The sequence below is a fragment of the Somniosus microcephalus genome, chromosome 9 (assembly GCF_052327205.1).
Source record: "Somniosus microcephalus isolate GS21.2 chromosome 9, FLI_Smic_1.0, whole genome shotgun sequence".
Lineage (NCBI taxonomy): Eukaryota > Metazoa > Chordata > Chondrichthyes > Squaliformes > Somniosidae > Somniosus > Somniosus microcephalus.
The window spans coordinates 188,906,652-188,923,417 of record NC_140995.1 but is presented as its reverse complement, the minus strand read 5'-3'; the positions used below and the strand labels follow the sequence as shown (position 1 = coordinate 188,923,417).

At 42.4% G+C, this 16,766-nt stretch overlaps 1 protein-coding gene across 1 annotated transcript in view; it reads right to left on the bottom strand.

Moving 5' to 3' along the window:
- The window catches only part of cep162 (centrosomal protein 162), a 208,103-nt gene that overhangs the window by 110,202 nt on the left and 81,135 nt on the right, over positions 1-16,766 (bottom strand). Inside the window, exons 12-16 of the mRNA XM_085997703.1 lie at positions 13,312-13,393; positions 12,164-12,455; positions 5,926-6,148; positions 3,753-3,922; positions 343-594 (exon numbers count right to left, since the gene is read on the bottom strand). Of these exons, the coding sequence (XP_085853829.1) occupies positions 343-594; positions 3,753-3,922; positions 5,926-6,148; positions 12,164-12,455; positions 13,312-13,393 (1,019 nt within the window). The remainder of the gene's footprint in view (positions 1-342; positions 595-3,752; positions 3,923-5,925; positions 6,149-12,163; positions 12,456-13,311; positions 13,394-16,766) is intronic.

Here is a 16,766-nt window from a genome sequence, read left to right as displayed (position 1 = left end):
GCAAAATCCGGGCCAATGTATTGGTGTGAAGTCTTTGATGTCTTCCAAGTGAGCAAAGAGCAACTTTGTCAGTGTTGCATTATGCTCATGTTGCTTGTTGGCTGTGACTGTCTTTTTACTTGAGTTGGTTTTATGTAGGGCAATTTAGAGTCTAAATATCCCTAAACTCTAAATCCATCCATATCTCCTACACCACAAATAACCCTGTTTAATCGGCTCTGACTGAAACTGTAGATGTGCAATGATACAAATTTATACAATCCATCATGTTTCTGGTACATTTCACACAGCTTCTTCTGCTCATATTGTAGTTTCCGAGAACTCTGTGAAAACCACATTTACCTTTGTTTGAAGAATATAAATCTCCTCGTTTAGTTGAGGAAGTTTCTTCAGCTCTTGGTCTTTGCCATCAAGTTCCCTTTCTTTCAATACCAATTTTTCTTTCAACTTCTCAACCAGGCTGTGCTCTGTGCTCCATTTCTCATGTGCTTCTTCCAGTTTTTGTAGCAGGGAAAGCTCTCTAGTTACATTACTGGGCTCTGGTAAACTCTGTCCATATCCTTTTGACATCTCTTCTTCATCTCTTGTAATTAACTATCAAAATAAGGATCACACTTTAGGAAATATACAGAGATCTCCTGTGGAGTCAGAGGATACACCACTTTATCTCAGGTAATATAAAATATAATATAGTTTGCAGACGACAAAGCTAGGTGGGTTTGTGTGCTGTGAGGAGGATGCTGAGAAACTCCAGTATGATTTGGACAGGTTGGGTGATTGGGCAGATGTATGGCAGATGCAGTATAATGTGGATAAATGCGAGGTTATCCACTTTGGTGGCAAAAACAGGAAGGCAGATTATTATCTGAACGGTAATAGATTGGGAGAAGGGGAAGTGCAACGAGACCTGGGTGTCCTTGTGCACCAGTCGCTGAAGGTAAGCATGCAGGTGCAGCAGGCGGTTAAGAAGGCAAATGGTATGTTGGCGTTCGTAACGAGAGGATTCGAGTACAGGAACAAGGATGTCTTGCTGCAGTTGTACAGGGTTTTGGTGAGACCACATCTTGAGTATTGTGTGCAGTTTTGGTCACTTTATCTGAGGAAGGATGTTCTTAGCATGAAGGGAGTGCAGCGAAGATTCACCAGACTGATACCTGGGATGGCAGGAATGATGTACGAGGAGAGAGTGGGTCGATTGGGCTTATACTCGCGGGAGTTTAGAAGAATGAGAGGGGATCTCATTGAAACTTATAAAATTCTAACAGGACTAGACAGACGAGATGCAGGAAGCATGTTCCCAATGGCGGGGGAGTCCAGAACCAGGATTACATTTGTGTTTTCCATTCATTGAATTGTTTTTGTGATGGAGTCCAGAACCAGGGGTCACAGTCTAAAGATAAGGGGTAAGCCATTTAGGACAGAGATGAGGAGGAATTTCTTCACCCAGAGAGTGGTGAACCTGTGGAATTCTCTACCACAGAAGGCAGTAGAGGCCAATTCATTAAATATATTCAAGAAGGAGTTAGATATATTTCTTAAGGCTAAAGGGATCAAGGGATATGGGGAGAAGGCAGGGACAGGGTAATGAGTTTAGATGATCAGCCATGATCTCATTGAATGGCGGAGCAGGCTCGAGGGGCCGAATGGCCTACTCCTGCTCCTATCTTCTATGTTTCTATGTAACAGGGTGACTGATTTGCAGTGATTGTAGAAGCTGAATTGTGTTTTATTTTAAACTCAGTATTGTGGGAGTCTTAGCAGTATTTTGGGTTGATTGTCATGATTAGGTGTATATTTGTAAAATGGACATTGTAACTCAGTGGCCTTGATTATTACTATATATTCCTTTATTAAGTACATGGTTAATTTTATTTCAACTTTAAACAAAACAAATGTCCAAAACACAGAAGATGGAAAAAATATATTCCAGGATGCAGCAGATAAGAGGTAGGTGGTAAGTACTACATGGAGCAGTACTGGGGAGTGTGGTCAGTTTGTTTTGAGGGGGTGATCCTAGGATCTGGGAGCACTGGGATTGGGTACAGAAATGGTAGGAATGGAGAGGTGTTGCAATCTGGGAGCATGGTGGTGCGGAGCATTCACTGGCTGAGAGAGCAATGATAAAGGTGTTGGGGTCGACAGTGGTGGGATAGGTGGTGCTAGGCTGTGATGTAGGGGGCAATCTCAGGGCCAAATCACCCTGGTTGGCTCACACTCATGCCTAGCTTTGGAGCACCATCAGCAGAGGCCAGGGAAGAGGAAGATTCCATGTTTTGAACCCCAGTCTGTGCTAAATTAGCTGATGTGTTAGGATGTTGATGAGGTTGCTAGAACTGGCTTCACTTGGGTGGTCCTTTTTATCATTTTTCATTCTCCTCTTCTCCATTCATGATTATTCCTAGTTTAGTGTTATGTGAAAACTTGGATATGCTTCCCTTGTTCCAAAATCCAAGTCCTCAGCAACATCCAACTCTATTTTCCACAACCACCGTTAACACCAAGGCTATTGCTATAGTTTCTTAATCCGTTTCAATTATTGAATCATGAATGAGTCAAAATTACCTTCAGTTCTAGGTTGGTAAAATCAAAGTCATCCTTTTCAGCTCCTGCTAATACCGATGCGTCTCTGGCCCTGAATCCGCTGGTGCTGCATCTTAATGTCCTCTTCAAATCTGAGCTAAGCTTCCTATTCCACAACTGGTCTGTCACAGTATTACATTTCATCTGCAGAACAATACCCACCGCTGATAAACCCTGTACATTGTTTCATCACCTTTCCACATTCATCTGTCACAATCAACTAATCCAGAATTCTGCAGGTCCATGTCCCCTCTTGCACACCCATTATCCCTGTTCTTGCTAAGTTTCTTGTGACCTTGCAAAGAAGAAATAAGAGCAGGAGTAGGCCATACGGCCCTTTGAGCCTGCTCCGCCATTCAATAAGCTCACGGCTGATCATCGACCTCAACTCCACTTTCCCGCCCGATCTCCATATCCCTGGATTCCCCTGGAGTCCAAAAATCTATCTATCCAAAAAAAAATCTATCTATCTCAGCCTTGAATATACTCAAAAGACTCAGCATTCACAGCCCTCTGGGACAGAGAATTCCAAAGATTCACAACCCTCTGAATGAAGAAATTCCTCCTCATCTCAGTCTTAAATGGCCTACCCCTTATCCTGAGATTATGCCCCCTAGTTCTAGACACTCCAGCCAGGGGAAACAACCTCTCAGCATCTACCCTGTCAATTCCCTTCAGAATCTTGTATGTTTCAATGAGATCACCTCTCATTCTTCTAAACTCCAGAGTATAGGCCCATTCTACACTATCTCTCATCATAGGACAGCCTCTCATCCCAGGAAAATAGATACCAAAATCAAGTTCAAATCATGCCTTGCTCCACCCTCTCTGAATGATAGTCTTCACCCTAAGCCCCTGTCTACTGCTCCCAATTCCTGCATGCTTCCTGTGCTCTCCACTCCACCACTGGAAGCTGATCACTCATTCAGTATGATACCAAATTTTCTTCACAAACCACTTCCTCCTTGATCGCAGAAGCCTCTTAAAATTTCTTCTCTTTGACCATGTGTTCAGTCTCCCCCACCTCAATTTCTTCCTTTTTCCTATTTGGTATCCCCCTTTCCACACTGGTAAGCACTCAAGCATTTATTTTACCCAAGAATGCTATATAAATAGTTACTGTCGTCAAAGTAGATAGAATACTGACTATGTACAACTGCTTTAAATTTTACCTGTTCTGGCATGTGGCCACCGAGTAACTTTGCATGGCTTGGCCTACTGTTGATCTGCTGCTGAAGGTATGAAGTAAATAACGGCACCGAGGTAAATAACTGACTTTCAAAGTCATTTTCAGCAGATTTGTGCTTTGATGATCTGATCATCCGGGTTGCAAATAACTGCCCTGTTTGAGCAAGGGTGAAAGGTAAAGTACAAATTATGCACTATGATCAAGTTATCGGCCCAGAAATTTGGGTCTCCACGGGCGAGTACGCACGGGGTACTCACCCGTAGGCCCGATGGAAGTGCCGGTTTCCTGCATACACTGCGCATGCACGGGAAACCGGCACTTCCGTTCCTCTGAAAGCAGGGGTTCAGAGGTTGAACGCGTGCGCGGGAGAGGCTGCGCGTGCACATCAAACTTAGGTTTTTTTTTTTGTTTTTTTTTTTTTTTATATACAGGTTTTTCCGTGAGGTTAAGTCTGCAGAATTTACACATAAAAAGCAGGCGTTAGGCCTGCTTTTCACAAGGTAAGTGGTGAATTAATTAAAATTAAAACATTTTTTCCACAGGTTTATTATTTTTAAATACTTTAAAGCAAGGCAAGTTTATTTTTAGCCCCGTTAGAATATAAAATTATTTTTTTCAAAAATTTAAATTGTTTAAAATAGTTATTTCATGTAATTTATAGTTTATTTAAAAAATGTGATAAAAAAAAAAATTATTTGAAGGTTTAGTGCTATTTTGGGGCTGTAGTATTTATAAGTCTTGACAGCACTTCCTGTCAAGACTTATGAATGGAGCATTCCCTGCTCCAATTGGCTGCCCATGGCCCACGTGATCCCAGGGGACGCATTGAACTAACTGTGCCCCTGGGATACACAAGCACTGCGCGCCAGCAGCTGGACCAGGCCCCGGATCGGAATTCCACGGGGCCCTGCAGCTCAACGGCCGGCACGCAAGGTAAGTGCAGGTCGGGGGCTTGCACCCGCGGGAAGCCCCCGACCCAAATTTCTGGGCCATCCATTTTTGCATAAAAGAACATGGTTGACGGTTTGAGTTACTGTTGCTAAAAGAGGGCAAACAACTGTAGTTGGCAAAAAAGTCAGTAATGTTATACAAATTATTACAAAGAAATGACCATAGTCAGACTAAAAAATAAAGATGAAGTAAATGATCAGCCATGATCTTATTGAATGGCGGAGCAGGCTCGAGGGGCAAAATGGCCTACTCCTGCTTCGATTTCTTATGTTAAGAACACTGAATCAAATGGTGCTACTTTTTAAAAAAACATCCTGTGCAGCACATCCTAAGATTGCATGCAACAAGCACTTCAGCAGAGGCAAACTACCAGTTAATGTTGCAAAATAATGTGCCATTATAGAGTTTTAAATAACCTGATTAAAGACATTCATTTGTTCTCAACAGTAAATATTTATTTGGGCTTTCAAGAACATCAGTTCCAGCCACATTGATTGGTGTACATACAGGAAGATTAATGCTGGTAATTCTTGCATCTAAAAATACTGCTCCTTGAAATATTTTGACTTAAATATTTTATTAAAATAAATCTCAACATGGTCATATATCGTTATTCCTTCATCGTCACTGAATCAAAATCCTGGAACTCCCTATGTGGGAGTACCTTTATCATATGGACTGCAGCGGTTCAAGAAGGCGGCTCACCACCTTCTTCACAAGGACATCTAGGGATGGACAATAAATGCTGGGCTTGTTAGCAATGCGCATATCCCCAAAATTAATTTTTTTTAAATCACCACTTCTCTCAGGTTAAAAACATTTCAAAATAAACGCTACAATCTCTCTGCAGGAAACTGTGTGCTGTCCGGCACCGACGGGACCGAGCTGTTGCCGTTCCCTCAAAACTGCCGGACACTCCAGCGCTAATGTTGAAACATACGGAGATTTTCAGCTCCGTGTGAATCAACAAACCCTGTTGCTTAGCAACAGCTTCTAAACAGTCGGCAAGTGTCTCTGTAGCGTCTCTAGCTGAAGCTGTTGCTTAGCTACAGACCTTGCAGAGCTTGACTGTTGAGAGAAAAAAGCAACAAAAAGGAAAAAAATGGCTCCTGATTTTTGCTGGTGGCTCGAGCTTGCCGGACATTTAGCCTCCGGGTAACAAAGTTTCCTGTATATTGTAAACATTTTACAATAAAAACCCTTACCTTTTGATTTGCCTTTTGTATGATTAGATGGGGATCTGGCTTTAGTACCCATAATTGTCGTAGTTTGCTTTGGTGGAGTCAAATGAGTTTGTCTTTCACCAGCACCAAGGGGTTCTTTCTTTGATGGACTGACTTTGCCATAGCCTGAACTTTTGACAGATGCATAGCTCCCACCAAAGGGCTTCTTCTCTTTAAGTTTAGGGCTTTTGGTCTTAGTAGAAATCTGTACATCAATAACAGTAAGTAGGATGACATTATCCCAAGAATAAGGAAAATGCATAAATGCCCGCAAGTGGAAATGAAAGCCGTGTTTTTTTCAATGGAGGCGGGTTGGGTGCGTGTCAGGTGGTTTCTGGCTTCCAGTCCCGCCTCCAACTGCATCCGGCCCACAGACATGATTTTATGTTGACTGACCTTGTTAAGCCCGCCCTGCGGGCTTGCCGGCCAATTAAGAGGAAGTCGGTCAGATGACGTCATTTGATGACGTGTCATCTGCCGGTTTTCTTAAAGGGATCACGCACAATTTATTTTTTGACAGCGGATTTTCAGTGTTTCACAGCATGGAGGTGCTGCAAACACTGACAATCACTGTACAAAGGTTACCTCTTGCACCCAGGCTCTCCAATGACTCCCTCCATAGGCTGGAATAGATAGCAGCTGTAGGTGAGATGGCAGAAGCAATCTGTCACTGGTGAGAGAGCTTCTCCCAATGAGGTGGCACTGGACATGGATTTTAAAACTTGTAACCTAAAGAAATGTATAAATGTATTAAAAATGCATTTCCCAACATTTTCTTACCTCAGACTCACCAGTGCAACATTGGATCCTTCACACCACTTCTGCAGTTGTCATCAATCCACATACATTACAGCAGACTCACAACACGGCACACTTACCTGGCGTGGTGTCTGGATGTCAGGAAACCCGAGCGAGAAGCGGCAAAATTCAAAAATAGCCCGTCAACTACTAGCAACTACCAGCAGGTAATTGCCTTTAATCCTCTTCCCGCCGCTAGGTGTCGGGTCTATGCGCAAATTGGCCAATTCATTAAATATATTCAAGAAGGAGTTGGATATATTTCTTGAGGCTAAAGGGATCAGGGGATATGGGGAGAAAGCAGGGACAGGGTACTGAATTTGGATGATCAGCCATGATCTCATTAAATGGCGGAGCGGGCTCGAAGGGCCGAATGGCCTAATCCTGCTCCTATCTTCTATGTTTCTATTAAATCGGGACCCGACACTTGGGAAAATTGTTTGGAGGCAGGATCGCAACCCGCTGTCAATCAAAATGATTTTAACCTTTGACCCGCCTCCAAACCCATCCTCTGAGCGCCGGCAAAATCCAGCCCGGAGTGCTATTAGAATATATTCATCCAGTCAACTGAATTTTATGCCTACAAGCTAGTCTATTGATCAGCAAATCTGGTAAGAACGAACACTAAATAAATCTTTAGATCAAACTGTTCAATTATAAAACAATATTTTTTTTTTAAGTTACTGTTTGCCTGAGTGGGCTAAGCAGATCTGACCACTTTCCTTGTATATTAAAAATAAACAATGGCTCAGCTGTGTAAAAAAATAAATAGCTGTACTGTATAATCCTGGTTACTTTGATGGGTGTTGGGGGGGGGGGGGGGGGAGGGGAAGATGGTCGGATCGTTTTGGTTTTCAATATTGTGAGAGATGGTAGTTCTTACAAATGGGATTTTTTTTACGCTTGGTACTTAATGTTGGCATCAAATCAATAACACTGACTTTTACTACACTAGTGTTCATTTTTATTTCTTCATGCTGATCATCCTTATGGCTTCTGACTAAAACTTGGTGTCAATTAGTACTGCATTTTGAGTAGTTTGCTGCTGTGCGCCCAGACCCATTTGGAACCAATTAATTTTTCTTCGGCACTTTACAGCTAGCAGGGAGAAAAGTAACTTACAACAGCATTTACACGACAACTTTAATTTAGAAAAACATCCCAAGACACTTTAAACTTGCACTCCACCCATCTGTGCTTGATTCAAACTCAGCTCCAGAAGTAAATGGACAATATTTAATCCCACTGCATTACCCATCTCCTTATTCAAGTGAATAGTTCATGAGTAACTTACTAGTTTGTAAAATGTTATCAAAGGCTATTAAAAGTATACTCAGTAACAAATTCTGTTGAGGGTTTGTTGAATAGTAACAGGAGTAGGCAATGCAGCCCTTAGGGCCTGCTCAGTCATTCAATTAGATAATGCTGAGCTGCACCTCAACTCCACTTTCCCATCTTTGCTCCATATTCCTTTTGATGCTGTTACCTAGCAAAAATCTATCTATCTCAATCTTGAAAGCTCAAAATCTCCTAGCATCCACAGCCTTTTGAGGGAAAGAGTTCCAAATTTCTGCCATCCTTTAGAATATTACATAAGAATTAGGAGCAGGAGTAGGCCATATGGCCCTTCGAGCCTGCTCCGCCATTCAATAAGATCATGGCTGATCTTCGACCTCAACTCCACTTTCCTGCCCGATCCCCATATCCCTGAATTTCCCCTAGAGTCCAAAAATCTATCTATTGCAGCCTTGAATATACTCAATTACTCAGCGTCCACAGCCCTTTGGGGTAGAGAATTCTGAAGAATTTGAGTCCATTGTTCACTAAACCTGACATTTCAAATGATACACATCAGTCTTAAGGTGGCGTTTTAATCAGTGTAGCTGCTTGCTTTGAACCAATTGTTGTGAAGCATTTGTCCTTCTCACCATTTCTCAGGGAACAAAGCATGTCTACAATAAAAATAATCTCAAAAGACAGCTATTGTCTCAGAGGTTTTGCAAACTTTAGCATTCAAAAATATTCAAAGTATAATTATAATAAATACAGAAAGTTCTTCTGTGGTCTTATAATTAATTTCCAATTATTGTAATTCTCAGATTCATGAGACCATTGAGAGATAGCAGATAAGTGGTTACCAAAAATAGTGGGGGTTTTATATCTGGTTTTTCGCCTCTCCTGGGAGATCACATGGGTTTGGGTGGGATGGAGAGTGATAGAAGATTTGAGGTTAGGATCAGATCAGCCATGATCTTGTTGAATGGTGGAGCAGGCTCGAGGGGCCGATTGGCCTATTCCTGCTCCTATTTCTTATGTTCTAACCAAGGGTCTAATGAGGGTGCGGAACTTAACGTAATTAATAAAAGTAGAGAAAAAGTACTAGAGAAACTAATGGGATTAAAAGCCGACAAATCCCCGGATCCGACAGCCTACATCCTAGGGTTCTAAAAGAGGTGGCTGAAGAGATATTGAATGCATTGGTTTTGATCTTCCAAAATTCCCTAGATTCTAGAACGGTCCCAGCGGATTGGAAGTTTGCAAATGTAACACCGCTCTTCAAGAAAGGAGGGAGAGAGAAAAGAGGGAACTACAGGCCAGTTAGCTAGACATCAGTCGTCAGGAAAATGCTGGAATCCATTAAGGAATTGATATTAGGGCACTTAGAAAATCATAACATGATTAGGCAGAGTCAACATGGTTTTATGAAAGGGAAATTGCGCTTGACACATTTATTTGAGTTTTTTGAGGATGTAACTAGCAGGGTAGATAAAGGGGAACCACTGGATGTAGTATATTTGGATTTCTAAAAGGCATTCGATAAGGTGCCACATAACAGATTATTACACAAGATTAGGGCTCATGGGGATGGGGGTAATATAGAAGCACGGGTAGAGGATTGATTAACGGACAGAAAAGAAAGAGAGAGTGGGGATAAACGGATCTTTTTCAGGTTGGCAGGCTGTAACTAGTGGGGTGCCACAAGGATCAGTGTTGGGGCCGCAGCTATTTATAATCTATATTAATGACCTAGATGAAGGGACCGAGTGTAATGTATCCAAGTTTGCTGATGATACGAAGCTAGGTGGGACAGTAAGCTGTGAGGAGAACACAAAGAGTCTGCAAAGGGATATAGATAGACTAAGTGAGTGGGCAGTAAGGTGGCAGATGGAGTTTAATGTAGGGAACTGTGAGGTTATTCACTTTGGTAGGAAGAATAGAAAAACAGAATATTTTTTAAATGGTGAGAAACTTTAAAATGTTGGTGTTCAGAGAGATTTGGGTGTCCTCGTGCAAGAAACACAAAACTAGTATGTAGGTACAGCAAGCAATAAGGAGGGCAAGTGGCATGTTGGCCCTTTTTGCAAGGTGGTTGAAGTATAAGAGTAAGAAAGTCTTGTTACAATTGTACAGGGCCTTGGTGAGACCACACCTGGAACACGGTGCACAATTTTGGTCTCCTTATCTAAGGAAGGATATACTTGCCTTGGAGGCGGTGCAACAAAGGTTCACTAGATTGATTCCTGGGATGAGAGGATTGTCCTATGATGAGAGTGTGTGTAGAATGGGCTTATACTCTCTGGAGTTTAGAAGAATGAGAGGTGATCTCATTGAAACATAAGATTCTGAAGGGGATTGACAGGGTAGATGCTGAGAGGTTGTTTCCCCTGGCTGGAGTGTCTAGAACTAGGGGGCAAAGTCTCAGGATAAGGGGTAGGCCATTTAAGACAGGGATGAGGAGGAATTTCTTCACTCAGAGGGTTGTGAATCTTTGGGATTCTCTGCCCCAGAGGGCTGTGAATGCTGAGTCTTTGAGTATATTCAAGGCTGAGATAGATAGATTTTTGGACTCCAGGGGAATCAAGGGATATGGAGATCGGGCAGGAAAGTGGAGTTGAGGTTGATGACTAGCCATGATCTTTCTGAATGGCGGAGCAGGCTCGAGGGGCCATATGGCCTACTCCTGCTCTTATTTCTTATGTTACAAATTACAGCTCACAGGGATCCTAGCTGGTAAATATTGTAGTTCATTGTGTGGTACCTTTCTCCAATACTGGCATTAAGGTAATTTGTTAGAGCACTGAATTCCATCAAACTCAATTATTATCTGTCTATGGAGAACTTGGCATACGAAGAGCATAGGATGGAAAAAATAAATTAGTCTCATTCTGCAGCACGGTCACTGCATGAACACATGCCGGAGCGGAGAAACTACGCCATGTTCTTCGCAGCCTTCAACATGTCATCGATGACGACGAACACCTCGCTAAGGCCATCCCCACGCCTCCAATACTCGCCTTCAAACAGCCGCCTAACCTCAAACAGACCATCGTTCGCAGCAAATTACCCAGCTTTCAGGAGAACAGTGACCACGACACCACACAACCCTGCCACGGCAACCTCTGCAAGACATGCCAGATCATCAACACAGATACCATCATCACACGTGAGGACACCACCCACCAGGCACATGGTACATACTCATGTGACTCGGCCAATGTTGTCTACCTCATACGTTGCAGGAAAGGATGCCCCGGAGCATGGTACATCGGCGAGACCATGCAGACACTGCGACAACGGATGAACGGACACCGCGCAACAATCGCCAGGCAGGAGTGTTCCCTCCCAGTCGGGGAACACTTCAGCAGTCAAGGACATTCAGCCTCCGATCTTCGGGTAAGCATTCTCCAAGGCGGCCTTCGAGACACACAACACAAAATCGTCGAGCAGAAACTGATAGCCAAGTTCTGCACTCATGAGGACGGCCTCAACCGCGATCTTGGGTTCATGTCACGCTACATGTAACCCCACCTGACGTAGGGTCACCCAGACTCGAGTCGTCGTTGGCTTGTTCTCTCTACACAGATGCGGCCGGACCTGCTGTGATTTCCAGCAAAAAAAAATGTTTTTTTGTCTGTTTTTTGTTTTTCATACAGACCCCAGCATCTGCAACATTTGACCCCTTGTGACCCCACCTCATTGTTCTTTGATGACTAACCTGTTTGGACACCATTCACACCTTTGATCGCTGTGATTATCTCTCTGCCGAGGTGTGATAAATGGCAGTTAGAAAGATTACCTGTAATCATCTGGCATTATTCTCTGACTATATAAGCTGTGACTTTATGCATCTCTCCACTTCACCTGATGAAGGAGCAGTGCTCCGAAAGCTTGTGATTTCAAATAAAACTGTTGGACTATAACCTGGTGTTGTGTGGCTTCTTACATTTGTCCACCCCAGTCCAACTCCGGCATCTCCACACCACAAAATTTATCCAAAAAGGAACACGTAGTACTAATAAAAATAAAATAGATGAATACAAATGACCTCATAACACACTACTGACAGTACCTAAAAACATCCAATTACTAAAATGGGTCCAAATTAAATGTCTGTATAGCACATAAATGGAATCACATGTACCTGATCATCTCGGTGAGGAACAGCTTGTGTAGCAGAAGCTGTGAGACTGTGTTTGGTTGCAGAATCATATTTAACTTCATTAATTAAGGCCTCCACATGATCATCACAAATTTTACTCATGTGGTTTGTGTTTTCCTTGAATGATCTTTCAGATAATTCTTTGTATGTGTTTAGTCGTTCAGAGAAATGATTGGAGTCCAGCTGTGATTCAGAAGGAACAGCATTGTTGGAGTCCTTCGACATTAGTTTTCTGAATATTTCTGCTGTTTCACTGTCCTGCTGTGCATTTGTACTGCAAAAGGGAAGATGATGAAAATACTGATGTTTCATTTGTGTCATTTGCAAACAAATGCTTAATAAGTAACAATATTTGCCACTGATCTCTTACAGCAAAAAAAAACAAAAAGTATTATTGGCTAAATAGCCTCTTTTCATGTGGAAATTTCTAGATTTTATCAAACTTAACTGAGATTTAAAAAAAACAAATACTGAAAATTGGAGTAGAAAATGCTGCAAATACATAGCAGAACCATTAGCATTTGAAAAAAGGCTTGTTATCATTTCAGGTGGAGATCTTTGCCAGTACTGCACCTCTGTAGCACATGCAGTGGTACAAAGAGGCAAGATAGATCTGTCCCGATGCTAATGGTACTCCATGATTGAAGCATTGTACTCAAGCACATAACTGAGAAAATGAACAGTGTAGATTTAACAAGAGAGTGGAGAATACATGGAAAAGATTACAAGGAGATAGTATCAGTAAATTCAAAAGGAAACCAGGCAGATATTTGAAAGATAAAGCAATTGAGGGGTATGATAAATAGGAGTCCTGCATGGACCTTTGGGATTGGTCAATTAAAACATAGTTGTCTCTTCTAGTGCTATCCTTTCCTGTTTTCCTAAATTGAGTTGGACCATTCAAGGCACTAGTGAAGCTAGTTTATTATCTACAAGCACGCAAATTTTTCAGAACCTGCGGTCAGAGCCTCTGCAGAAGGATAATGCTGACTACCAGCAAAATATTTGACATTCTGGTGGAACATTTCAACAGAACAAGACACCGTGTAATGTATTCAAGATAATAAATTATCACTATTTGCACTTAACATTGTCCAAAAGACCTTTAATTCAAAATAAACTTACAATACCTTACTGGATGCAAGTCAAATCCTCTTGGAATTAGAGCTTCCCCTTTAATAGGTTTCATTAGTTCTTCTACAGTGAGCAAATCTGAAAAATAATATGCAGATTAATTGGTCATCTTTGATCATTAGGAAATAGGAGAAAAAGATCATGTTTTTTTGTAGGTATAGCACTTGCTTAGACATTCTGGCATCATGTCTCTTTTGCTCCTTTTCCTGTCTTTTAATTTCTAACCCATTTCAGGTATTAATATATTTTGAAGAAAGAACCTGCATTTCTATAGCATCCTTAACCTGCTCAGGACATCCCAAAACAACTTATAGCTAATGAATTACTTTTGAAGTATGCTCACTGGTTATTATGTATGTAAACAAAACAACTAAATTGCAAGGCTCCCCAGCAGCAAAGAAAAGGGACCGACCAATTAATTTGTTTTGAGATGTTGTTTGATGGATAAGTGTTGCCAAGATACCGAGAGAACTCCATGCTCTTCTTCAAACAGTGCCGTGGGATCTTTTATATCCACCTGAGCAGGCAACTTCAATGGCTCATCCAAAAGACAATGCAGTACTGTCTCAGTACAGTACTACAATGAAGTGTCAGCCTACATTATGTTTCAGCCGTGACTCAGTGAGTAGCACTCTCGCCTCGGAGTCAGAAGGTTGTTGGTTCAAGTCCCACTCCAGAGACTTGAGCACAAAAATCTAGGCTTCAAAAAGTACTTCAGTGGCGCTTTGGAACATCCTGAGGTCGTGAAAGGCGCTATATAAATGAAGATCTTTCTTTCTTTTATGCGTTCAAGTCTTGAAATGGAGCTTGAACCCTTGATCTTCTGACTCAGTGGTGAGAGTACTACCAAGTGAGCCAAACTGGCACTCAATGTATTTTAAAATATTAAGGATCTCTACAAAAGCTAAATAGTTTTAACTACAATTATATGCGAAGTGTTCTGTCCCAATTACACAAGCTGTACTGAAAATTTATATTTAATTAAAAAAAATATTCAAACTAAAAGCCAGACATAAAATTAGCATGGTAAACCTAACACTGCAGTCATGGTCGAGTTAATATGCCAGGCACGAGTAGTAATAAATTAAATTTAACTAGCTCTGTATGGTATTCTCCATTTCTTCCAGTTGATGGAAGAAATGTAGTAGCAGATGGCCACAATGCAGATTTGGTTATTGGCAATAAAATCTCCAACTGGATAAGTTTATGCTAATATGCAGTTTACTGGTCCAGGGCCAGGAGCCAACGGCAGCCCTGACCACTCCAATCTCCCAAAGACAGCAAGCGGACAAAGCAAACAATTGAAATTAAGATAAAATAATAATTAAAAAACAGCAACATGCATTTATATAGCACCTTTAACACAGGAAAAATATCCCAGGGACTGCACAGAAATTGAATTTTTTAAATGTGGATGCCGCGCCAAAGAAGATATTATGGAGGAGGGGTTTAGGGAGGGTATTGGAGAGATGGCCGAAGGCTTAGGCGCCAATGGTGGGCAACATGAGGGGAATGAACAAGAGGTCAGGGTCACAACAATGGAAAATTGGGGCGGGGGCATGTTGGAGGGATGGAGGAGGGTGGAGTGGTCAATTGTGTCAAAAGCTGAAGATATCAAAAGGGATAATGTACAAGGGCTGCAGTCACAGAGGATTTGTGACTTTGATTGGTGCTGTGGCGGGAGCAGAAACCCGATAAGAAATACAAACAAACAGAATTGTGGGAAAAATGCACACGAATTTGGGAGGTCACTACACGTTCAAGGAATGGCTTGATAATCTGGCTCCAAGCCAATCAGAACATGTGCAGGTACCACACCCCTCTGACTTTCTCAATGCTGCTGCTCCCTCTTGCACACAGACATTTCACCTTCCCAATTTTTTTGGGTCTGTGTCAAAAGAAATGGCCTTGATCATGAGTGAACTGGCATTCTGGAGGGAAATGTGGAGAAGTGGCAGTGATTGTACGCTTGCAGTCCAAGGAGACAGTGGTGGGTGGGGTGAGTGGGATGGGAAGCAGGTTGGTGAGGTTAGCACCCAGAGGGTGTTTTGGACAAGATTGGTGAGGGAGGAGGATGGGGAAGTTGGTTGTTATTGCTCTTAAGCAGGCAGGCATCGATAGGTGCCTTGATGGGACCTTTGGGAAAGGTAGCCGTGAGCTTAGTCAAGGAGGAGGCAAACCTGGAATGATGGTAGGAGAGTTGGAAAGCAGTGGAGTATTGATGGGTTGAGGTAGGGATTGAGGGGGCAAAGTACCTGAGGTGGGGAGAAATGAAAGGTGGCATGAGTGGGTGCCAGGAATAAGAACATGAGTGGGTGCCAGGAATAAGAACATAAGAACTAGGAGCAGGAGTCGGCCATTCGAGCCTGCTCCACCATTCAATGAGATCATGGCTGATCTTCTGACTCAATTCCATTCATCGGCCCTATCGCCATATCCCTTGATGCCCTTACTAGTCAGAAATCTATCGACTTCTGTTTTGAATATACCCAATGACTGATCCTCCACAGCCCTTTGGGGTAGAGAATTCCAAAGATTCACCACCTTGTGTGTGAAGAAATGTCTTCTCATCTCAGTCCTGAATGGCCTACCCTTTATCCCGAGGCTGTGGCCCCTGGTTCAAGACTCCCCAGCCAAGGGAAACATTCTCCCAGCATCCACCCTATCAAGCCCTGTAATAATTTTGTATGCTTCAATGAGATCACCTCTCATTCTTCTGAATTTAAGAGAATACAGACCTAGTTTACTCAATCTCTTCTCATACGACAGCCCCGCCATCCCAGGAATCAATCTCGTGAACCTTTGTTGCACCCCCTCTATGGCAAGTATATTCTTCCTTAGGTAAGGAGACCAAAATTGTACACAGTACTCCAGGTATGGCCTCACCAAGGCCTTATATAATTGGAGTAAGACTTCTTTACTCCTGCACTCAAATCCTCTTGTAATGATCTTGTAATGAAGGCCAGCATACCACTTGCCTTCCTAATGGCTTGCTGCACCTGCACATTCACTTTCAGTGACTCATGTACAAGGACACCCAGGTCCCTTTGAGCATCTGTATTCCCCAATCTTTCACCATTTAGGAAATACTCTGCCTTTCTGCCAAAGTGGATAACTTCACATTTATCCACATTATATTCTATCTGCCATGTTCTTGCCCACTCACTGAGCTTGTTCAGATCCCCTTGAAGCCTCTTCACATCTGACACTGCCACCTAGCTTTGTATCATCAGCAAATTTGGAAATGTTACATTTAGTCCACTCATTCAAATCATTGATATAGATTGTGAATAGCTGGGGCCCAAGCACCGATCCTTGCGGTACCCCACTAGTCACAGCCTGCCATCCTAAAAAAGACCCGTTTATCCCTAATGTTGAGAAAAAAGTTGAGAAGGACCCGAGAGGGTCCAAGAGAAAAAAAAAGGTAGAAGTAAAAGGCTCGGGTCCAGAG